At 45.8% G+C, this 26,843-nt stretch overlaps 1 protein-coding gene across 1 annotated transcript in view; it reads left to right on the top strand.

Annotated features, from left to right (window-relative positions):
* The window catches only part of ror2 (receptor tyrosine kinase-like orphan receptor 2), a 31,138-nt gene extending 8,077 nt beyond the window's left edge, over positions 1 to 23,061 (top strand). Inside the window, exons 2-9 of the mRNA XM_079256261.1 lie at positions 7,669 to 7,740; positions 7,934 to 8,221; positions 8,377 to 8,407; positions 9,009 to 9,130; positions 9,218 to 9,529; positions 13,828 to 14,082; positions 15,079 to 15,278; positions 21,500 to 23,061. Coding sequence (XP_079112387.1) covers positions 7,669 to 7,740; positions 7,934 to 8,221; positions 8,377 to 8,407; positions 9,009 to 9,130; positions 9,218 to 9,529; positions 13,828 to 14,082; positions 15,079 to 15,278; positions 21,500 to 22,951 — 2,732 coding nt within the window. The 3' untranslated portion in view covers positions 22,952 to 23,061. The remainder of the gene's footprint in view (positions 1 to 7,668; positions 7,741 to 7,933; positions 8,222 to 8,376; positions 8,408 to 9,008; positions 9,131 to 9,217; positions 9,530 to 13,827; positions 14,083 to 15,078; positions 15,279 to 21,499) is intronic.
* Positions 23,062 to 26,843: the final 3,782 nt, after the last annotated feature.

The following is a 26,843-nucleotide window of genomic DNA, read 5'->3' as shown; positions in this document are numbered from 1 at the left end:
ATTTACATAGCAACAACATCAACTTACCTTCTAAACATTTTCTATGGCCTTGAGCAGCACCATGGGTCACATTAAACAGAAGCCTTAAATCAGCCTCTCCCTGATCAGATGGAAGTCACCTGGTTACTTTTAGGACACATTCACATCATCCTTTCTGATCCAAATCTGAGTCCGTTTGCTCGGAAAGGCACTTCGTTTGGGAAATGTGAATGCGCCAAATGAATTCTGAATCAGACCAAAGAAGCGGTCCGCCTACAAACGCAGATCTCGGTCCGTTTCAAGTGGACCAAATACAGGAAGCGGACTACAAAAAGGTCCCTTCCTGCATGTGGCGTAGCGTTGCATTGTGGGTAAATCCATAGCGATGGCGTTAAGGCTCCTCTGCCTCGTCTGGTGTTCATACTGCGTCCATTGTTGCAGTGGATTTCTGCAGGATACTTGCATAAGACACAATAAAAACCCAAAACAGCCATAGTTTGGTCTCCATGTTTAACTGGCAGGTGGAGGAAACAGTTTTCTTCTTCACGCCGGTCTGGTCCTCTCTTCTGCTAAATACTAGTGCAGCGCCACCTCTGGTGGGAATGGGGAGATATTATTCTAATGGTTTGGCTGGTTTCACCAAAGTGCAGCGTGAACACGATCTCGGTCCGCATGGATACAGTCCCCAGTTTGACCGAGTCTCGCGGACTATCCTGATATGATGTAACTTTCTCACAGTGACAGAAACTGTGTTTCACTGATGAGACCGTTATCTGTATCAAGAGTTTTGTCATACAGACTTGATCTTGGGCCCATAATGTGCAGAATGTCCATGTTTATATTGACCAAGGTCCTTATTGTCTCCTAGAAGGTAATCATTTTGAGTTATAAGCAAAAGCGTTTTGCGCAGCAGCCATTTTTGGACACCATTTTAAATAATACAAGTATCCGAGGTGGTTCTTGCTCTTATATAAAGGAGGGCATACTGGGTCGCATTTGTGCCAAATTTCATGTTTCTATTCATAAGTAAACTATCTATCACAAACTGCTGGACTAAACTCTTTACAGGTTTACTGAATCAGATTCACAAACAGCTCATATTTTCCATGGGATTCTTATTCTTTTTCTGATATGATAAATCTGATAAAACATGGCTGACTCTTTGTTGTCTGATCTGATTGTCAGAGAAATGCTTCATACGCACGCTGTGGCTCTGCTTGGTGTTTTTCCTACCATTACTGGACTACATTCGGTCTTTCCCTTCTGGGCGTGAGCTGAATGTGATGATAATCTTGAAAGTTTCCAGTCTAGGAGATCTTTATCTCAATTTAAATTCTCATTGATGGTTTTTTTGTAAGAATAATGAGGTATGCAAAGGCAGAATTTTAACATTAGTTTGTTTTTCCTGCACATTACCGGTAAGCAGATAGAAGCATTCAGTAGAACCTGCACATTTCTTACTGTACTTCTCACAGTGGTGTTTCTGGATCCGGTGCACATATGATGGAGCTTTAACCTGCAAGCCTGTGCTTGTATAGTTGATCGAAAGAAGGTGTTATGTGTATTCCTAAGTATACAAAGCCTTCTGGAGACCATTTAAAAGGGAAAGGAGACGGGGTTTTAGGGGGAAAAAATCAAACCTTCCAGAGGCATTACTTCTGATTTATTAAAATTCATTCTGTATCCAGAAAAGATGCTAAAGGTATTGGTTGTTTTAATAAGTACAGGGATAGATGTTTCAGGCTTGGTCATTACTATTAAGAAGACAAATAAAAGTTTGTCTTCTATAAAAGGAGGTGTCAATCTTCCAGATATTAGAAAATTTCAGTTAGGTGTCCATTTGCATACCATAAGTGACTGGATAGACAGCAAGCCTACATCTCACTAGTGGGATATAGAAAGCTCCATGCCCAATTACCCGGTAACTAATGTTTTGTTTATTCGTAAAAGGGTGCTTCTGAAATCTGCCTGCACATACCCCCATTATACTTTCTACAATCAAGGTGTAGTATGCCATTAGAAAACTAGAAGGCAGTTATAAGTTTACCTCTGTTTTTACTCCAGTAAGTCATAACCCTGCCTTCCCTCCTGGGGTGACGGACAAGCTTTGGACCTGGGCCAATAAAGGAATTTCCATTATTTGTCATTTATTGGAAGGGCCTAACATGAAGTCCTTCAGTCAGTTTAAAAGGAGTTATGATATGCAACAGCAAGATTTTTTTTTTCAATATTTGCAGCTAAAAGATTTCATTATGAAAAATACTGCAGTCCTTAAACATTAGAAGAGCACACGTGTAGAGAGACAATTCTTACAGAGATCTGTCAAAAATACCAGCTTTTTTTAATCATATCTTTCAGGGATACTAGACTAAAAACACCTCTGCTTTGAAAAGCCTGTGGGAAAAGGAACTTAATGTTAAGATATGGACAAAGACTGGAAAGACGGATGGAATAATGTAAAAACAATGAGCGTGTGTAGCTGAGTAAGCTATGCAGTTTAAGCTGCAGTAAGTAATATTGTTCAGAAACATTTGAACCTCCATCCTTCCCTCACTCGTGAACAAGACCCCGAGATATTTAAACTCCTCCACTTGAGGCAGGACCTGACCCCCGACCCGGAGAGGACAATCCACCCTATTCCGGCTGAGGACCATGGTCTCAGATATGGAGGTGCTGATTCTCATCCCAGCCGCTTCACACTCGGCCGCGAATCGCTCAAGTGAGAGCTGGAGATCACGACCAGATGAAGCCAACAGGACCACGTCATCTGCAAAAAGCAGGGACCCAATCCTGAGGCCACCAAGTCGGATCCCCTCAACCCCTCGGCTGCACCTAGAAATTCTGTCCATATAAGTTATGAACAGAATCGGTGATAAAGGGCAGCCTTGGCGGAGTCCAACCCTCACCGGAAACTAATCCGACTTACTACCGGCAATGTGGACCAAGCTCTGACACCTGTCGTACAGGGACCGGACAGCTCGTACAAGGGGGTCCGGTACCCCATACTCCCGGAGTACCCCCCACAGGAGCCCCCGGGGGACACGGTCGAACGCCTTCTCCAGGTCCACAAAACACATGTAGACTGGTTGGGCAAACTCCCATGCCCCCCCCCAGGACCCCAGAGAGGGTATAGAGCTGGTCCACTGTTCCACGACCAGGACGAAAACCACACTGCTCCTCCTCAATCCGGGATTCGACTATCCGGCGGACCCTCCTCTCCAGGACCCCTGAATAGACCTTACCAGGGAGGCTGAGGAGTGTGATTCCCCTGTAATTGGAACACACCCTCCGGTCCCCCTTCTTAAAAAGGGGGACCACCACCCCAGTCTGCCAGTCCAGCGGTACTGCCCCCGATGTCCACGCGATGCTGCAGAGGCGTGTCAGCCAGGACAGCCCCACAGCATCCAGAGCCTTAAGGAACTCCGGGCGGATCTCATCCACCCCCGGGGCCTTGCCGCCAAGGAGCTTTTTGACCACCTCAGCGACTTCAGCCCCAGAGATAGGAGAGTCCACCCCTGAGTCCACCAGCTCTGCTCAAAGCCGTCCAGAAGTCTTTCTCCATGGCCTCTATGGCCTTGCCAAACTCCTCCCACACCCGAGTTTTTGCCTTGGCCGCATGCCACTTAGCCCGTCGGTACCCATCAGCTGCCTCCAGAGTCCCACAGGCCAAGAAGGCCCGATAGGACTCCTTCTTCAGCTTGACGGCATCCCTCACTGCTGGTGTCCACCAACGAGTCCTGGGATTACCGCCACGACAGGCACCAACGACCTTACAGCCACAGCTCCGGCTGGCCGCCTCAGCAATAGAGGCACGGAACACAGCCCATTCGGACTCAATGTCCCCCGCCTCACCCGGGACATGGTTGAAGCTCTGCTGAAGGTGGGAGTTGAAGCTCGCTCTGACGGGGGATTCAGCCAGACGTTCCCAGCAGACCCTCACAACACGTTTGGGCCTGCCAGATCTGACCGGCTTCCTCCCCCACCATCTGAGCCAACTCACCACCAGGTGGTGATCAGTTGAAGCTCCGCCCCCCTCTTCACCCGAGTGTCCAAGGCATGTGGCCGCAGGTCCGACAATACGACTACAGAATCGATCATTGAACTGCGGCCCAGGGAATCCTGATGCCAGGTGTACATATGGACACTCTTATGTTGGAACATGGTGTTATGGACAATCCATGACGAGCACAGAAGTCCAATAACAAAACACCATTTGGGTTCAGAGGGGGGGGACCATGCCTCCCAATCACTCCCCTCCAGGTCTCACTGTCATTGCCCACGTGAGCATTGAAGTCCCCCAGCAGAACAATGGAGTCCCCAGAAGGAGCACCCTCCAGCACTCCCTCCAAGGACTCCAGAAAGGGTGGGTACTCTGAACTGCTGTTCGGTGCATAAGCACAGACAACAGTCAGGACCCGTCCCCCCACCCGGAGGCGGAGGGAAACTACCCTTTCATCCACCGGGGTAAACCCCAACGTGCAGGCACCAAGCTGGGGGCTGATGAGAATGCCCACACCTGCTCGGCGCCTCTCACCATGAGCAACTCCAGAGTGGAAGAAGGTCCAGCCCCTCTCGAGGGTTCTGGTTCCAGAGCCCAAGCCATGCGTCGAGGTGAGTCCAACTATATCTAGTCAGAACCGCTCAACCTCGCGCACAAGCTCAGGCTCCTTCCCCACCAGAGAGGTGACGTTCCACGTCCCTAGAGCCAGCTTCTGCAGCCGGGGATCGGACCGCCAGGGTCCCCGCCCCTTGCTGCCGCCCAGCTCACACTGCACCCGACCCCTACGGCTCCTCCCGCAGATGGTGAGCCCACGGGAGGTGGGGCCCATGTGACCCTTTCGGGCTGAGCCCGACCGGGCCTTGCTCCATAGGGGGGGCCCGGTGACCCGCGTCCATCCAAGGGAACATTTATGCCCATGGTCAGTGAATAGGGTTCATTTAAAACCTGTGTTAATGTTAATATTATTACAGTCAGAATTCTTATCACTTAATTAATCTTTAATTAAGTGGGGGGGGGGGGAGTTGCTCTATGTCTTTGTGTGTGGAAAGAGCTTGTGTCTTTATTGTTTTTAGATGTCTTGTTATCTACTGTTTGTTTTGATCCTCATGACTTGATTTTATCTTGTAAAGCACTTTGTGCTGCCCATGGCATGAAAAATGCTCAAGAAATAAAGTTTGATTTGATTTGATTTATTATTACAGTATTTTCTCATTTCCATTCTCAGATTTATACTCTTTTTACCTCTATTTAAAATCTTGTTTCTTGTGTTTGGCTTTGTTTGTCAAAAAATGACAAACAACAGACTGTTCCTCATTTCAAGTGTGCAAAGTGATAAGTGGTTAAAATTGGGACACGTGCAGCTACAGCCAGATTTAGCAGAGCTCAGGCGAGTCAGTAATCACTAACAGGAGGTCAGCGTTGCTCTGTGAATGAGATACTTTTGTCTGGTCTTAATGAGATGGCACCTCTGGCTGCGTCTTTGTGGGAAATATGAGTCATTTGATGTCTAAACACGAAGCCTACTGGAATGAATAGCTCGTCTGTCTACTGACCTCATAATATTCAGCTGTAAGCATTCACAATCCCATTTAACATTCCTTCAGGAGCAGATCACTGCAGCTTGTATCCTCACTGGATGCTGCAGTTGATCCAAACCAGGTGGCAGCAGCTTGCTGCATCCTTCAGCTGGTTGTGCTGCACATCCTTAAAAAAATGACCACCGCGTCAGTGAACGGATTATCTTGGAGAGCAGCCGTTTTACCCGTTTTATTCAGTCATTCATTCATTTTCCGAACCGCTTAGTCTGATGAAGGGTCACAGGAAGCTGGAGCCTATCCTAACAGTCTTTGGGTGAGAGGCAGGGTCCTAGCAGTTCTGTTAATTTCATATTTTTTAATCCTCATTACATTACATAGTGCATCTGTGACTCATATCCTCATCATTTAAAAAAAAAAAATTGCTATGTTTTTGTTTTTTCTCCGACGTCCTTGGGACCTTTCCTTCAGCAGTCACATCAGTCATCCACATACTGCATTTTAGTGTTCGATGGTTAGTTTTTTTTCTTTAATGAATCATGTAGACTGCAGAACACCTCCAGCAATCACTACACTGTTCTGAAAAACTCCAATATGCCTCATAGAAGCTCGATATGAAGACTGAGAGAGTGTCAAACAGTTTTCCAGGCTTTAACTTGTTTTCGTTTGAGACTAAATGTTCTGGTTTCTATTTCAGCATCACTTCCAGCTTCACCACACAAAGCATAGTAATACCATGGTTGGCTTTGCTGCTTCGCAGCATATGTTGGAAGCTGTTTTTCTCTGAAAGCTTTTGACCACATCATTTGAAAGAAAACAATTTTTAAACATAGCAACCAACAATACCAAAGGAAATATTAATCATTCTCAAATATTGTATGCAAACATGTTTAATCTAACAGTAGTTTGAGATCACAGCTTCCATCCAACCCATGCTAAAAAAGACTAGGACTCAAACCAGGTCCTGGTTTTATGTGTTCTATCCAGACTTCTGCTTTGTTCCCACAGAGTCGACATCCTTTATGCAAATGAAAAGCTTTCCTGAAATCCAGCAGGTTGCATCCCGCTTCATGCTGGCACTTCAGGCTGCACGTGGCGTAGTGGTCGGCGCCGCAGCCTCTCAGCAGGAAGGTTGCTGGTTCAAACCTCAGCTGGGCAGTGTGGTGGTTTTAACAGTGGCCTTTCTTTGTGGATTTTACATGTTCTCTCTGCCTTCTTCCTAAAGTAAAACAAGTTAGGACCTAGCCCGAACTTCATTGTGGAGTTATAGGCATATCTACTTAAAATGGTCTTATCTCACAATGAGAAAGAATCCTTTACAACATTCCGAAGCGTTCCCAAAATTAAACCAAGACAGATAAACACCCCAAAAATGGGGTGATAATAAAGATGCAATACATAGACATCACTATGATACACATATTCCCCATGAAAAGGTTGAGAATACCCTAAATAAATATGATAATAGCCCTGTGATGGACTGGAGACCTGCCTTTCGCCCAAAGAGCTGGGATAGGCTCCAGCTTTTCCACAACCCTTCATCGGACTAATAAATGAATGAATTAATGTGATAATTTAAAAAAAAAAAGTCAACAGGAACTTCTTCAATCAAATCTGAAGAAACAAGGAAAAAGGAAATTCGAGACACCGATCCACACAAGATTCTGTGATTACTGCAGATGTTCTGATCAAGCATTATAGGTAAAAATGTAAAAAGGCATTCGAATTCCAATCTTTCATAATTCATTTGCATATTATTCAACTTCAGTGTGTCTTTTGCAAATCATGTATGCATAAAAACAAATTTGTGAAAACATTATTTTTGGTCGTGGTTGTTTACTTGGTATTTATAACCCACTCTGACCTGGCTTCCCCTTGCCGTAGCATTGTGTTGTATCGCTTCAATCTCCAACTGCAATAGCAGCTGGTGTTTCTGGAAGTTGGAACACTGAGCTACTAGTTATTTTGATGTAAGTACAGACTGTGGGTACTGAAGTATCCATATGTCCCACAACCTCTTCATGTAGCACCGCTCACTAGGTTTACTAGCATAGTAGCATTCCAGCAGCGTCCATATTATGTGGTGTTTATAAATTTAGTGATTGTGTTTGACTCTCACACTGGGTTTTAACGCAACTATTTCATGTCCTCCAGCTGATCTAGGACTGTCAGCAGATACAGATGTTCTGGCCGAAGCTCAGAGTGGAGCTGCACCTACAGCTGAAGGTAGGAGAAAAACTTTAAATTGGAACCATCCACCCTCTCCTCAGTGTGGAAACAAGGATTTTAGTCAGAGTTCTTTCTTTCCACCTGAAAGGTCTTGATTTACAGGTGTTGCTGTCACTTTGATTAGAAAGATGAACAACAGTAAAGCCAGGACCACAAATAAATTTCCGTTTCTGACATTCACCTTCTCTAGGTTATTTCCTGGAATTCCAGGAACCGGTCAACAACATCACTCACTTCCAGGGTCAGACCGCTACGCTGCACTGCAGAGTTACAGGAAATCCTCGACCTTTCATCCGCTGGCTGAAAAACGACGCACCTGTGGTCCAGGAGCAGGGACGCATCAGTATCCGCAGGACTGAGGCCGGGTCCAAGCTCCGCATCCAGGACCTGGACACCACTGACACCGGTTACTATCAGTGTGTTGCCTCCAACTCGCTGAAGGATATCTCTGCCACAGGCGTCCTCTATGTCAAACTCGGTAAACCTCCCATTTATTCAACCATGAGTCACCATGGTTGTTCACCATCTCATTTAGATTCACCTTGAATTTATTTTACATGTAAAGCAGTAAATTAAAACAAGTCTTATATTGTGTAACACCCTCCTTAAACAATTTTGATTTTTCATTTCCAGGACAGATGCCGACTCATGGACCAGATGAACCGTAAGTCAACATTTTCTGGAGTAGTTTTTCCTGTTTTAGGCGCTCTACCTCTGCATTTCAGCAAACTTCATGAAAATCCTACAGGCCAGGGCGAACAAATAAATCCTCTTCATGTTGCAGCGAAAAGGACACAAGGAGTCGTCCACTTTGGGTCAAAGTGGCCATTTTGGCGTTTTACTCTCATCACATTTGAACAAACTCGTCCTAGAGATTTGATGTTACAGCTCGGTCAGAATGTTCATAAGGCATCTGTAGTTAAAAGTTATCAGAAGAATTTGCCATTGATGAGGGGTGTGGCTGTGGCGAGTTTCACCATAAAACACAAAATTGATATAACTCCACATAAAACACAATATCTGCACCAAATTTGCTACATGTGATTAAAGTCACATTCTAAACACGTGTATAACAATGCTTGGATAATCAATTAGCCACGCCCCCTGGCGAACTGAAGTGTCGTTCTTTACTTATACACCCATTTCTGTGGCTTTGTGGACACCACCACATCCATTTATATTTATCACTTGCTTTGCCTGTCACTGATCCTGCAGAAGCAAAGTGTTGCCTTCTAAGGCCTTTTACACCTTTTGTTCTTTTTCAGGTCAAGTAGCAAAGGTTTCTGCCAGCCATATCGAGGCATCGCCTGCGCTCACTTCATCGGGAACCAGAGCATCTACGTTGAGTCTCTGCAGACTCAGGGTGAGCGGGAGAACCGCATCACAGGTGAGGAAATGTCTTCATCTGAAAACATCTGAGAACATGTTGGCATGTTAAAGAGTCCAAACATGTCCTGTCCTCCCTCCCTGCAAGCGGCCTTTACCATGATCGGCACCTCCACCCACCTGTCAGATCAGTGCTCCAAGTTTGCCATCCCATCCTTCTGCTACTATGTCTTCCCACTGTGTAACGGTTCTCGGGTTCCTCAGCGCCGTCAGCTGTGCCGAGATGAATGCGAAGCTCTGGAGAACAACATTTGCCAAGCAGAGTACACCATTGCCCGATCAAACCCCATGATCCTCATGCAGCTGGAGCTCCCCAGCTGCCATCTGCTGCCACAGACGGGCACAGCCGAAGCTGCTTCCTGCATCAGGATAGGTGTACCACCAGAGAAGCTGGGCCCATGTAAGTCCATGCTGAAGCACCAAACATCACACTAGACTGGTATAGTAACAAGGTTCTTATGGAGAAATCTCCTCTTACAGTTTATAATTAGTTTAATTGTTAAAACTCTGACATTCCAGTTGTTTTATCTCCCTCTGAGAGAAGCTTGATCAATTTGTTGATACCATCTGGCAGGTTTGTAAACCTTACATCAGTCAGGGATAAAATAATCTAACAGGGACAGAAGAGTTATATATTACATTTCTTTGTAAATTAAAAAAAAACTAAAAAAACTTAGAAGAGCTCCTTGGCGGCAAGGCCCCGGGGGTGGATGAGATCCGCCCGGAGTTCCTTAAGGCTCTGGATGCTGTGGGGCTGTCCTGGCTGACACGCCTCTGCAGCATCGCGTGGACATCGGGGGCAGTACCGCTGGACTGGCAGACTGGGGTGGTGGTCCCCCTTTTTAAGAAGGGGGACCGGAGGGTGTGTTCCAATTACAGGGGAATCACACTCCTCAGCCTCCCTGGTAAGGTCTATTCAGGGGTCCTGGAGAGGAGGGTCCTCCGGATAGTCGAATCCCGGATTGAGGAGGAGCAGTGTGGTTTTCGTCCTGGTCGCGGAACAGTGGACCAGCTCTATACCCTCTCTGGGGTCCTGGAGGGGGCATGGGAGTTTGCCCAACCAGTCTACATGTGTTTTGTGGACCTGGAGAAGGCATTCGACCGTGTCCCCCGGGGGCTCCTGTGGGGGGTACTCCGGGAGTATGGGGTACCAGACCCCCTTGTAAGGGCTGTCTGGTCCCTGTACGACAGGTGTCAGAGCTTGGTCCGCATTGCCGGTAGTAATTCGGATTTGCTTTCGATTTACCAGTCGATCTACGTTCCTATCCTCACCTATGGTCATGAGCTGTGGGTCGTGACCGAAAGAAGGAGATCTCGTATACAGGCGGCTGAAATGAGTTTCCTCCGCAGGGTGGCCGGGCTCTCCCTTAGAGATAGGGTGAGGAGCTCGGTCATCCGGGAGGAGATCAGAGTAGAGCCGCTGCTCCTCCGCATCGAGAGGAACCAGTTGAGGTGGCTCGGGCATCTGGTCAGGATGCCTCCTGGACCTCCCTGGTGAGGTGTTCCAGGCACGTCCCTCTGTGAGGAGACCCCGGGGAAGACCCAGGACACGCTGGAGGGATTATATCTCTCGGCTGGCCTGGGAACGCCTCGGGATCCCCCCGCAGAGTTGGCAAATGTGGCTGGGGAGAGGGAAGTCTGGGCTTCCCTGCTTAGGCTGCTGCCCCCGCGACCCGACCCCGGATAAGCGGCAGAAGATGGATGGATGGATGGACATTAAAATAAAGGATTTTTATCCTATCCTTATTTAGTGGCAAATCTAAAGAAAAGCAAAAATAGAAATAAAATATGACAAATCATTCAAAAGGAGTGGGTAGAAGCATAAGCTTATAAATGATCCCATCCCAGTGATGAGGCAATATAATATCAATAACAACAATAGGAACCCAGTATATTCGTGATACCTACATCATAATAATTTTATCCTTAATATGTCATCATCTAATCAATTACAGTGATGGAGTAATACAGTAATATTACTAATAATACTATTAACAAAAAAAAAAGAAAGTTGGACCGAGTTTCTTTCCGCACCTGCTCATCGAGATGAAATGAAGTGAAAATGAAAAATACTTTATTAATCCCCAAAGGGGGCTGCACGGTGGCATAGTGGTTAGCACTGTGGCCTCACAGCAAGGTCACTGGTTCAATCCTCGGCTGGGGTGGGGTTTGGTCAGTGGCCTTTCTGTGTGCATGTTTGCATGTTCTCCCCGTGTCTGCATGGGTTCTCTCCGGGTTCTCCGGCTTCCTCCCACCATCCAAAGAGGATGATAGGTTAATTGGTTACTCTAAACTGTCCCTAGGAGTGAGCGTGAGTGGTTGTTTGTCTCTGTGTGGCCCTGCGATGGACTGGCGAGCTGTCCAGGCTGTACCCTGCCTTCTGCCCAAAGCCAGCTGGGATAGGCTCCAGCTTCCCCACCACCCTTCACTGGATTAAGCTTTTAGGATGATGAATGAATGAATCCCCAAAGGGAAATTCAATATTGTAGCTTAATACTGCAGCCTTGTTCTGGTTCAGTTTCTCAAGTTGCTTCTTAACCTGATTGCAGGAGACAAACAAGGTGGAGGTCTCAGGATGTCCTGATGTGGAGGGAGATGAAGCTGTGTTCTGGTCCATGACTGAGCTGCAGGGTGACAGATTGGAGGCGTGACAGGAAAGCAGTGGGCTTATGGAGGGTGTGTGGTCTGTTGGGCTGGAGGTAGGGGGTGAACTGAACCTGTTGAAGAATATGTTCAGCTCATTAGCTCTGTCCAGACCTCCATCAGGCTGGTCCCCCTTTAACTTGAAGCCGGTGATCTTCTTCATTCCAGACCACACATCCCTCAGGTTATTCTGCTGGAGCTGACTTTCTAACTTCTTCCTGTAGTCCTCCTTGCACTTCTTAGTTTGTGTTTTAAGTTGTTTTTGTGTTGCCCTCAATAACTCCCTGTCTCCATCCCTGAAGGCTTTCTTTTTGATGTTCAGCAGCTTTTTCAGGTCACTGGTGATCCAGGGTTTGTTATTGGGGAAGCACCTCACTGTTCTTGTTGGGACGATGCTGTCCACACAGAAGTTTATGTAATCTGTCACACACTCAGTCATGGCGTTGATGTCGTCTCCAACGCCCCTGGTAGAGCGGATGGGGGTTTTCAGGCTTGGGCCGATGAGGGGGTGCATAAAATGTTCAGGGCACTTTACTAACATTTAATAGTCTGCTTGAAACATAAGATTTCTAAAAAAACACTTCAAATATTTACAATTGAAGCACTTTATTTATTCAAAACGTCAGCAGGCCACATGTGAGCCTCTGCTGTCCTGTCTTCAGGGAGTTGTGTTAAACGGGAAACAGCAAATCTCTGTGTTACATGCAGCATTAGTCTTGCTCGATAAGGAATCCAGTCCTGATAGAAGGAGGGCATAGAGTTTAGATATTAAGGAAGATATTGAAAAAGTTGAGTGGATGACAGTTTGTTCAAAAGCTCAATCACAAACCATTAATAATGAATGAAATTGTTACAAGTGGCGAACGAGGGCATACTTCACCCCTGAGAAGCTCAATGAAAGGTCCCCTGATATTCCAGCTACATGTGTGAAATGGTTGAGAAGCGCACTTTGATGCAGTGCCTATTGGAATGTCCTAAACTGGGAGCTTTTTGGAAAATGTTAGTCTGCGCTTTAAGTAAAATCACAGGTATTCAGATACCTTGTGAAGCAAGGGTTCTACCCACATTACTTTCCTGTCCACTCCAATGACAAGACTGATGGATTTCGGCATCCTGCAGGCCAGGAGGAGGGTAGCTCTGTCCTCTACACAAGCTTGGATTAGAGAACTGGCAACATGTGTTACATTAGAAAAACTAACTTCTGTAATTAGGAGTGAAATGCAAGTATTCAAAGTGTGGAAACCCTTGATGGGCTTTCTTCAGCAACAATAGACCATACTTATAAAAATAAGGCTGAGTGCGACCCCCCCCCTTTATTTTACACGTGTGTATTTTTGGTTTGTAGGAAGATGTGTTTACCCTGACTCAACTGGTAGGCTTGTGTGTTGTATGTTTATTGTCATGATGTGGTGTTTTGTGTTTCTCCTTCGTTCTGGTTCCCTGTTTTGGTTTGTAGTTTGCCATGTTTAGTTCTCTGGTGTCTCGGTTCCATGTTCATTAGTTTCACCTGTGTTCAGTTCGTTCATCTGTGTCACCTGAGTCTGGTTTGGTTCAGTGTAGTTCTAGTCCTCACTTGTTGGTTTTCTTTGCTGGATCATTTTGCTGTGAGTTCCCTGCGTTAGTCCCCTGAGTTGCATCCCAGTTCCCGACTCCTGCGTTTGGGTTCCACACCTTCACCCCCCACGTCCCCGTCCTGACATTTATAAAATCAATAAAAACATAGAAAAAGACAGAAAAGTAAAGATAGAAACTTCTGTGTTGTTTTTCTGGTAATTAAAACTATTAAAAGTCAAAGTTTAAATGATGTCATGTTGAAGTAATTAACATATACATTAATGTACAATGCAGAATTTGATTCTGTAAAACTCTAAACCTTCTTTAACATTTATTTATTGTTATTATTTCAGGTCTAGCAGTAGTTATTTGTCAGTAGCAGTCAGACTTGGCTCAATGAACAGTACCTACCGTCTGTTTCATCAGAGCTCTATCTAGTAACACCTCTGGTCATCAGAAGTGGGTTTCGCTCCATCAGGATCCCTCTCTTCTTCTCCTCAGATTCTTCCTCCGATCACAGCTGCTACAACGGCAGTGGGGCAGACTACCGAGGAACCATCAGTGTTACTAAATCCGGTCATGTCTGCCAGCCGTGGAGTGCTCAGTTTCCTCACAGTCACCACCTCTCCCAGGAATACCCCGAGCTCTGGGGAAGTCACAACTTCTGCAGGAACCCGGGAGGCCAGATGCAGGCGCCGTGGTGCTTCACTCTGGACCCACAGGTCAGAATGGACCTGTGTGACGTCGCTCCCTGCAGTAAGTACACCTGAACATGTTGTGTAACCTAGTTTTTAACTGAGTGGTAATAAAAATGAACATCATGTGAGAAAAATCAACACAAAAAATACATTTTCTATGAGATTCACAATCATTTCTTTAAAAACGTATTCCAGTTCATTATGATCCACATGAATTAGTTCCTTATAGAACTCCAACAATGGCAGGTTAGGAAGCTGTGTGTATAAAACCAGACTGATTAATAAAGATCCTCAACCCAAGCTTTATTCTGATATTTTTCCATGATGCTCCAAATATTTACAGTTGGAGGAAGCAGAGAAGACAGCAGTGTTTCTGGATCCTGTAGTGATTTCCAGTAGATAATCATGTCTGCTTTTAATGCACCAGCATCCAGCCTTGTCCCATGCATGCAGAGACTCCTCCGGATCCTCTGGATCAGTGGATGATACTCGACACCAGGGGTGCCCAAGTCCGGTCCTGGAGATCTACCATCCTGCTGTTTTTAGGTGCAACCGTTCTCCAACACACCTGAATCAGGTAAGTGTCTCGTTAGCAGCCTCTGCAGAGCTGGAAGACATGCAGAAGAGGAGTTCAGTTGTTTGACTCAGCTGGGCTGGACAGGGGTTGCATCTAAAGGTTGCAGGATGGGAGATCTCCAGGACTGGACTGGACCCCTGCTGGTCACCATAGACAGTGGATCTTTAAAGGTTTTTTCTCATTTTCACATCTAGTTTGTCTCAGATCTTTTCATCTGAGTGACTCTCTGAAATGACAACTTTTTACACGTGTTGCTGTATCACATTCATATTTTCCATCACAAGATAAAAAGTCCTTTATCTTCTACTAGGAATTAATATAGAGTCAACTTTCTCTGAAATTATGGTTCAACGTGTTGTAATGTTGCTTTCTAATGTACATGGTCCACATAAATGCAGCTTTATGTCTGTAGCAGAACAGGAAGTAAGGAGCTGTGTGGAACCTAACTCTGTTTTCTCTACATCTCATGATCAACAGAACCTCCAGAGAACCCGAGGAACGAGATCCTGTTCATCCTCATCCCTGCAGTGTCCGTCCCTCTGCTCATCGCCTGCCTTTTCTTCCTGGTCTGCATGTGTCGGAAAAAACACAAGGCTTCCAGCAGCAGCCCGCCTGGCTTCCAGCTCAGCACGTCGCCCAGCCAGGACATGGAGCTGGGTCTGCTGGGCCAGCCGAAGGTAGCGCCCACGCCACATACACACTGGTACACACACATCTACAGCACGCCACATACACACTGGTACACACACATCTACAGCACGCCACATACACACTGGTACACACACATCTACAGAACGCGCATACACACTGGTACACACACATCTACAGCACGCCACATACACACTGGTACACACACATCTACAGCACGCCACATACACACTGGTACACACACATCTACAGAACGCGCATACACACTGGTACACACACATCTACAGCACGCCACATACACACTGGTACACACACATCTACAGCACGCCACATACACACTGGTACACACACATCTACAGAACGCGCATACACACTGGTACACACACATCTACAGCACGCCACATACACACTGGTACACACACATCTACAGCACGCCACATACACACTGGTACACACACATCTACAGAACGCGCATACACACTGGTACACACACATCTACAGAACGCCACATACACACTGGTACACACACATCTACAGCACGCCACATACACACTGGTACACACACATCTACAGAACGCGCATACACACTGGTACACACACATCTACAGAACGCCACATACACACTGGTACACACACATCTACAGCACGCCACATACACACTGGTACACACACATCTACAGAACGCGCATACACACTGGTACACACACATCTACAGCACGCCACATACACACTGGTACACACACATCTACAGCACGCCACATACACACTGGTACACACACATCTACAGAACGCGCATACACACTGGTACACACACATCTACAGAACGCGCATACACACTGGTACACACACATCTACAGCACGCCACATACACACTGGTACACACACATCTACAGAACGCGCATACACACTGGTACACACACATCTACAGAACGCGCATACACACTGGTACACACACATCTACAGCACGCCACATACACACTGGTACACACACATCTACAGCACGCTCATACACACTGGTACACACACATCTACAGCACGCTCATACACACTGGTACACACACATCTACAGCACGCCACATACACACTGGTACACACACATCTACAGCACGCCACATACACACTGGTACACACACATCTACAGCACGCCGCATACACACTGGTACACACACATCTACAGAACGCTCATACACACTGGTACACACACATCTACAGCACGCCACATACACACTGGTACACACACATCTACAGAACGCGCATACACACTGGTACACACACATCTACAGAACGCTCATACACACTGGTACACACACATCTACAGCACGCCACATACACACTGGTACACACACATCTACAGAACGCGCATACACACTGGTACACACACATCTACAGCACGCCACATACACACTGGTACACACACATCTACAGCACGCCACATACACACTGGTACACACACATCTACAGCACGCCACATACACACTGGTACACACACATCTACAGCACGCCACATACACACTGGTACACACACATCTACAGAACGCGCATACACACTGGTACACACACATCTACAGCACGCCACATACACACTGGTACACACACATCTACAGCACGCCACATACACACTGGTACACACACATCTACAGCACGCTCATACACACTGGTACACACACATCTACAGAACGCGCATACACACTGGTACACACACATCTACAGCACGCCACATACACACTGGTACACACACATCTACAGCACGCCACATACACACTGGTACACACACATCTACAGCACGCCACATACACACTGGTACACACACATCTACAGCACGCCACATACACACTGGTACACACACATCTACAGCACGCCACATACACACTGGTACACACACATCTACAGAACGCGCATACACACTGGTACACACACATCTACAGCACGCCGCATACACACTGGTACACACACATCTACAGAACGCCACATACACACTGGTACACACACATCTACAGCACGCCACATACACACTGGTACACACACATCTACAGCACGCCACATACACACTGGTACACACACATCTACAGCACGCCACATACACACTGGTACACACACATCTACAGCACGCCACATACACACTGGTACACACACATCTACAGAACGCGCATACACACTGGTACACACACATCTACAGCACGCCACATACACACTGGTACACACACATCTACAGAACGCGCATACACACTGGTACACACACATCTACAGCACGCCACATACACACTGGTACACACACATCTACAGAACGCGCATACACACTGGTACACACACATCTACAGCACGCCACATACACACTGGTACACACACATCTACAGCACGCCACATACACACTGGTACACACACATCTACAGCACGCTCATACACACTGGTACACACACATCTACAGAACGCCACATACACACTGGTACACACACATCTACAGAACGCGCATACACACTGGTACACACACATCTACAGCACGCCACATACACACTGGTACACACACATCTACAGCACGCCACATACACACTGGTACACACACATCTACAGCACGCCACATACACACTGGTACACACACATCTACAGAACGCGCATACACACTGGTACACACACATCTACAGCACGCCACATACACACTGGTACACACACATCTACAGCACGCCACATACACACTGGTACACACACATCTACAGCACGCCACATACACACTGGTACACACACATCTACAGAACGCGCATACACACTGGTACACACACATCTACAGCACGCCACATACACACTGGTACACACACATCTACAGCACGCCACATACACACTGGTACACACACATCTACAGCACGCTCATACACACTGGTACACACACATCTACAGAACGCGCATACACACTGGTACACACACATCTACAGCACGCCACATACACACTGGTACACACACATCTACAGCACGCCACATACACACTGGTACACACACATCTACAGCACGCCACATACACACTGGTACACACACATCTACAGCACGCCACATACACACTGGTACACACACATCTACAGCACGCCACATACACACTGGTACACACACATCTACAGAACGCGCATACACACTGGTACACACACATCTACAGCACGCCGCATACACACTGGTACACACACATCTACAGAACGCCACATACACACTGGTACACACACATCTACAGCACGCCACATACACACTGGTACACACACATCTACAGCACGCCACATACACACTGGTACACACACATCTACAGCACGCCACATACACACTGGTACACACACATCTACAGCACGCCACATACACACTGGTACACACACATCTACAGAACGCGCATACACACTGGTACACACACATCTACAGCACGCCACATACACACTGGTACACACACATCTACAGAACGCGCATACACACTGGTACACACACATCTACAGAACGCGCATACACACTGGTACACACACATCTACAGCACGCCACATACACACTGGTACACACACATCTACAGCACGCCACATACACACTGGTACACACACATCTACAGCACGCTCATACACACTGGTACACACACATCTACAGAACGCGCATACACACTGGTACACACACATCTACAGCACGCCACATACACACTGGTACACACACATCTACAGCACGCCACATACACACTGGTACACACACATCTACAGCACGCCACATACACACTGGTACACACACATCTACAGCACGCCACATACACACTGGTACACACACATCTACAGCACGCCGCATACACACATCTACAGCACGCCACATACACACTGGCACACACACATCTACAGCACGACGCGTACACACTGGTACACACGCATCTACAGCACGACGCATACACACTGGTACACACGCATCTACAGCACGCCACATACACATATCTACAGCACGACGCGTACACACTGGTACACACACATCTACAGCACGACGCGTACACACTGGTACACACACATCTACAGCACGACGCATACACACTGGTACACACGCATCTACAGCACGACGCGTACACACTGGTACACACACATCTACAGCACGACGCGTACACACTGGTACACACACATCTACAGCACGACGCGTACACACTGGTACACACACATCTACAGCACGACGCGTACACACTGGTACACACACATCTACAGCACGACGCGTACACACTGGTACACACACATCTACAGCACGACGCATACACACTGGTACACACGCATCTACAGCACGACGCGTACACACTGGTACACACACATCTACAGCACGACGCGTACACACTGGTACACACGCATCTACAGCACGACGCATACACACTGGTACACACGCATCTACAGCACGACGCGTACACACTGGTACACACGCATCTACAGCACGACGCGTACACACTGGTACACACACATCTACAGCACGACGCATACACACTGGTACACACGCATCTACAGCACGACGCGTACACACTGGTACACACACATCTACAGCACGACGCATACACACTGGTACACACGCATCTACAGCACGACGCGTACACACTGGTACACACACATCTACAGCACGACGCGTACACACTGGTACACACGCATCTACAGCACGACGCGTACACACTGGTACACACGCATCTACAGCACGACGCGTACACACTGGTACACACGCATCTACAGCACGACGCGTACACACTGGTACACACGCATCTACAGCACGACGCGTACACACTGGTACACACACATCTACAGCACGCCGCATACACACTGGTACACACACATCTACAGCACGACGCATACACACTGGTACACACGCATCTACAGCACGACGCGTACACACTGCTACACACACATCTACAGCACGACGCGTACACACTGGTACACACGCATCTACAGCACGACGCGTACACACTGGTACACACACATCTACAGCACGACGCGTACACACTGGTACACACGCATCTACAGCACGCCACATACACACTGGTACACACACATCTACAGCACGCCACATACACACTGGTACACACACATCTACAGCACGCCGCATACACACTGGTACACACACATCTACAGCATGCTCATACACATACTTAACAGTCATTTACTACAGTAGTACTACTTAACATTTAGAACTTGCTGTGTTTGTTTTTTGTCGTTTCTGTGCTATAAATCTATTAATCTACAGATCAATTCATAGATCTACATGTAAGTATCAGCCATTTTTATGTCCCATATTTGCACGACAAACTGACAGGAAGTCATTAATGAAGTACAACCACTAATTTTGTTCCACTTAAAGCAATGGACTAAATCACCAGCCAGACTCTTTTCCTCTGTTTTTCCACGATGGTGGAATGATCTCCCAAACTCTGTCCGCTCTGCAGAGTCCCTGTCTACTTTTAAGACCCAGCTGAAGACTCAGTTTTTCAAGGAGAACTTCTACACTTAGCTTAGAGGAGACTGGTCCTTTGTGGTGGCAGCACCTAAACTAATGAATGAGCTGCCTTTTAGTTGATTGTCATTATTTTACTTTTAGTTGTAGTATTTTACATTTTATTTTTCCTCTTGTATGTTATTTATTCTGATTTTAGTTTTAACCCCACAATGTGGTACTTTGTTTAACACTGTTGTTTTTAAAGTGCATTAAAAATAAAATTGCATTGCATTGCATAATTGTCAGAGGAGTTAGAAAACTTAGCCCAGTTCTTTGCGACAAACATTTGGTATTCATTCTTAATATTTTAACATAGGTAATATTGTGGGGTGGGGTAAAAAAAAAGAAAGAAAGCCTGTAGCACTACATGTCAAGACCGGCGTCCAACTGGACTCCAGCAGTCCACCAGCACCTTCCTATGATGTCCCTTACTGTTTGATTTCCTGCTTGTGTGGTTCTCACTCTCATATGTAAGTCACTTTGGATAAAATCATCTGCTAAATGTCTATAGAATAGAATAGAATAGTAAACGCTAGTCTAGTCTAGTCTGGTCTAATCTAATCTAGTCTAGACTAGTCTAGTACAGTTCAGTTCATTGTAGCCCAGTGTAGTCTAGATCATTTTTGTCCGGTCCAATTTAGTAAAATTTTATTTCAATTAAATCCAGTTGAAATAATTCCATTATATGATCCACATCGCGGCCATTTAACATGAATTATTAATAATCAAAGTTATTTGTTTTCTTTATGTATTTCTGATCATATTCTTTCATGATGTTTTTATTTCTTCTTGTCTACAGACCAAGCTCCGGGAGATCAATATGTCAGCATTGCGACTCATGGAAGAACTGGGCGAGGACCGGTTCGGTATGGTCTACAAGGGTCACCTGTACGGCACCGGTCCAGCTGAGCAGACACAGGTTGTAGCCATCAAGACATTAAAAGACAAAGCTGACGCCAGTCTCTATGAGGAGTTTCGCCATGAAGCCATGAACCGCTTTCACCTGCAGCACCAAAATATTGTTAATTTGATAGGCGTGGTCACCAAAGAGCAGCCAGTGCGGATGATATTCACATACTCCAGCCTCGGAGACCTGCATGAGTATCTGGTGATGCGGTCTCCTAATTCTGATGTCGGGAGCTCTGATGATGACAAAACAACCAAATCCACTCTGGAGCAGGTAGATTTCCTTCATATTATCACTCAGATTTCTGCTGGGATGGAGTACCTATCCAGCAACCAAGTTGTCCATAAAGACCTTGCTGCCCGGAACATTCTGGTCTTTGATAAGCTTAGCATTAAAATCATGGATCTGGGCCTGTTCAGAGATGTCTACTCTGCTGATTACCACAATCTCATGGGAACAAATCCTTTCCCCATTCGCTGGATGTCCCCTGAAGCAATTATGTATGGCAAATTTTCCACGGATTCAGACATCTGGTCTTATGGGGTGTTGCTATGGGAGACTTTCAGCTACGGTCTTCAGCCATACTGTGGCTACTCCAACCAGGATGTGATGGAGATGGTTCGCAACAACCAGCTATTGCTTTGCCCAGATGACTGCCCGGCTTGGATTTACACGCTCATGCTGGAGTGCTGGAATGAATTCCCAGCAAGAAGGCCTCGCTTTAAGGACATTCATGCACGTCTCCGCTCCTGGGATAGCCTATCCAACTATAACAGCCCTGCCCAGACCTGTGGAACCAGCAATACTACCCAGACCAGCTCTCTCAGCACCAGCCCCGTTAGCAACATTAGCATGAACACAGCAAATGCATCACGCTACACTAGCCCTAAAAAGAGCTCACCATTCCATCAGCCTCAGTTCTTATCCATGAAGGGTCCTATGCATCGACCAATAGTTTCACCACAGCTCTACATCCCTGTCAACGGGTACCACCCCATGGCCACCTACCCATACCTGCAGAACTTTTACCCCATGCAAATACCCATGGCAATGCCCCATCAGCAGATGCACCACCCACCACAGGTCGCTCCTAAAACCAGTTCTCACCATAGTGGCAGTGGATCCACATCTACAGGCTACGTCACCACTGGCCCTTCCAACACTCTGGCTACTGAGCGAGCAGCTTTACTGAATGAGGACTCCAGGACCAAGGATGAAGACTTGGTTGACGGGGCACCTCAGGAGGAGTACAACCATGACCAGATGTTGTCAGTTCCTGAAACAGAACTGCTTGGTGACTCAGAGGTTCCTCAAACTGATGATATGATGACCTTAGACTCGTGAGTGTGTTGTTAAAAGTACAGCTGGACAAACCAGCATCAAATGAAGGGATAAACTTTACACAAGACTATGAATGTTTTGATACAACTAATTACACAGTTATAGTGTGTTAAGCAGCTTTTTTTTTTTAAAACAAATTTTCAATAAATAACTGTTATTTTTATTGTTTATATGCAAAATAAGTGACTTTATTCTCCTTTAAAAAGTCTTGCGATGTATGCCTTTCCTTCACATAAATGCTCACGACTTTACCGGGAGGCTGGGATCCATCTTACCAACCTCCCACCTGCCAACATGGACTGTTAGTTTGTGAGATGATCTGTCATCCAGATGTATTGACTGAAATGCAGAACCAAAGCCTGAAGAACTGCTTCCCCAACAACTTGCAATGTTGGCGAATACTCTATACTCTGTTCCAACCTAAAAGCGTCATTTTATTGATGTTTTGGTGATTATTACTTATTGATTTTTTAAAAGAAATGCAACAACAGAATGATGAGTGTACACGAATGGAAAGAAATCTTTTGGTGTTTATGAAATAAACAGTCAGTTTTTTATCTTAGTTAATTATTTGACTAAGTAAGATTTATTTGAAACTTCACTCCATCAATCAGGACAGGATGTATGTTCAGTTAATGCTAACAGAGTAGATGCTAACAGAGAAGTTGCTAACAGAGTAGATGCTATCAGAGATAACGCTAACAAAGTAGGTGATAATACAGTAAATGCTAACAGTAAATCTTAACAGAATAAATGCAAGAAAATACATGTCGGAGAGTGAATGCTCATTCTAGACGATAGAAGAGTTAATGTAACAGAGTAGATTCCAGTGAAGCGAATGCTTTGAATGAATGCTCAGATGAGACACTTGTACGGTGAATGCTAACAGAATAAATGCTACAAGAGTAAAAGCTTTAAAAAATAAATGTTTAATAATATGACATAAAATATGAAACATTAAAACCTATAATATGTAGTGAACAAACACTTCTTCAGTATCTGCAGAAGAGGCACGCAATAAAATTACGAACATACAATAGAGGAAGAGTGTCATCATTAAATAATTAAATATTTGATCATTAGGGCTGCACAGTGGCATAGTGGTTAGCACTGTAGCTTCACAGCCGCTGGTTCGATCCTCAGCTGGGCCAAGGTTTGGTCAGTGGCCTTTCTGTGTGGAGTTTGCATGTTCTCTCCATGTATGTGTGGGTTCTTGCTGGGTTCTCCGGCTTCCTCCCACCGTCCAAAGACATGTTAGGTTAACTGCTTACTATAAATCGCCCCGAGGAGTGAGTGTGAATAGTTGTTTGTCTTTGTGTGTCCCTGCGATGGAGTGTCCAGGGTGTACCCCACCTTTCACCTAAAGACTGCTGGGATAGGCTCCAGCTTCCCTGCAACCCTTCATCGGACAAAGCGGTTAGGATAATGAATGAATAACTATATTAATTGCTGAAAGATTTCATTAATTGATTAAATTTGGAAATACTGTAAATACATAAACATGTTCATTCATTCATTAATTTTCTGAACCGCTTATTTCAATTCAGGGTGGCAGGGAAGCTGGAGCCTATCCCAGCTGGCTTTGGGCGACAGGCAGGGTACACCCTGGACAGCTCGCCGGTCCATCGCAGACATAAACATGTTATTAAATGTATTTATTGTATGTACAAAAAACTCATTTATTTAACTTTTTGATTATTTTTTTCATGTTTTAACCTTCAACACACTGCCTGCGCATTCATGCGCCCGATTTTTGCAAGCACTCGACAGCTGCCAGCGCATGAATGCACAGAAATCCAGTAGCACAGTTGACTGTTCGTGAACTTGCAGGGCCACATTTAGAAGACGATGATGATGTGCCTGAAGGGGAACTGTTTGAGCTATTCTTCAACGAAGAGATCATCGCTCTGTTTGTCCCCCAGACTAATCGGCATGCGGACCAAGTGAAAGATGCAAAGGGGGACCGAGCAGGACGATCGAGTCGTGTTGCTCACTTTGAATTTCAAGGTAGAATGCATCCCTGATCTTCACCAGTAAAAAGTTCCAAAGAAAAACGGTAAATAAATTTTTGTTTGTGTGTGTGTGTTTGTTTTTCAAGAAATATGCCAAAGACAATGAAAAAGACACTATGAACATATTTTTTCATTCTTTATTTAATCATGTACAAAATACCAGGCTGTTACAACAATAAACAAGAAATATATGTGCTTTTGAAACAGGTAGGCATGATGTTTTTTCTGTTTGTGAAAAGGAATGCAGTTCTATAAGGAAAAAAACGTCATTTTTTATGCAGTGTGATGAAGGTTAATGTAGCAGTGAAACCAATTTATGTCTAAATGTACTTGTTTAATTGTACATAAATTAGAGTAAATGTAGTCCTTTGTAACTTCTACTCAGAGTTTGATGCGTGCATGTCCAATACAATAAATAAACATATTGGATGTAGTCTATCCTCTAACATTAGTTAATGTTGGTTTTTCAAGATTTCTGACTTTGTCAAAGAGGATGTTCTTAACTCGAGTTGTAATGTCATTCCCAAGCCCGACTTCCAACCTAAATCAAACTGAATGCAGCGTTATCCTGCATTTGTAGATTTCAGGTTTTCACAGATATTTCACTCTATTTGTCAGAGGAGTTGGAGAACTTAGCCCAGTTCTTTGCAACAAATATTGTGGTATTTATTCTTGTATTTAAAAATAAGAAAACATAAGATAAAAAAGTCTGTAGCACTACATGTGAAGACCTGCATCCAACTGGACTCCAGCAGCCCACCAGCACCATCCTACGATGTCCTCGACTGTCTGATTTCCTGCTTGTGTTGTTCTCACTCTCATAAGTAAGTCGCTGTCGATAAAAGCGTCTGCTACATGTCTGTAGAGGAGAAGAAAAGAAAAGGAACTAGGTTTTTATGACTGAAGGTAACAGACTCTCTTTTAATAGTAGAATAGTCTTGTCAGGGGAGCCAAAAGGCTCCCTACAATCCTCACCTTCATCCATCCAAATGTTATCCTCCACATATCTTGCAAGGCTTGGGAATCTAGCTTTCATCACTTCCAATGTAGTTGACTTTTAAATGCAAACCCTTTTGAGTATAAGTGGCAAAACCCCCTGTAGTTTCAATAAAACATTTAAAATGACTAAGAATCAAACATGCAACTTATACAATTGAAAATTCTGCATAGAATTCATTGTACTTGACAAAGGATGGGTCTGTTCACACTGTACTGACAACACGACTGACAGCTGCCATCATGCTTGGTGGTCATGCCCACCTGTCCAGAGATCACGACTTCAGGTATGTCAAGATCTGTCAAACTGGTCAAATTTAAATGTAAAATCCCTGCAAACCCCACACTGGGCCTACTGGGTCACTTGGGTGAAATTAACACTGGGTTTAATTCTGCCGAATCCTCACTAACCTGTGCATCACAAAGAAAACTGTCCTTGTCAGCAGGGAAAGTAAACAAAACCCGTGTATCCAACCGTTTAGAAATCTCTTATTAGATCACATCAGTATATAGACGATGCCTGCTTCCTCACAGAATTAATTAGCTACTGGTCACATTTCACCTCTACGATGACGACCAACCTGGGCATGAATGTTCCCTTGCCCGGACGCGGGTTACCGGGATCCCCCTCTGGAGCCAGGCCTGGAGGCGGGGTACGAGAGCGAGCGTCTGGTGGCCGGGCCTTCGCCCATGGGGCCCGGTCGGGCTCAGCCCGAAAGGGTCACATGGGCCCCACCTCCCGTGGGCTCACCATCTGCGGGAGGAGCCGTAGGGGTCGGGTGCAGTGTGAGCTGGGCGACAGCAAGGGGCGGGGACCCTGGCGGTCCGATCCCCGGCTGCAGAAGCTGGCTCTAGGGACGTGGAACGTCACCTCTCTGGTGGGGAAG

The sequence above is a fragment of the Telmatherina bonti genome (genome assembly GCF_933228915.1).
Source record: "Telmatherina bonti genome assembly, chromosome: 17".
NCBI classification, from domain to species: Eukaryota; Metazoa; Chordata; class Actinopteri; order Atheriniformes; family Telmatherinidae; genus Telmatherina; species Telmatherina bonti.
The sequence above is the reverse complement of the archived record's forward strand: the minus strand, read 5'-3'. Positions and strand labels throughout refer to the sequence as shown.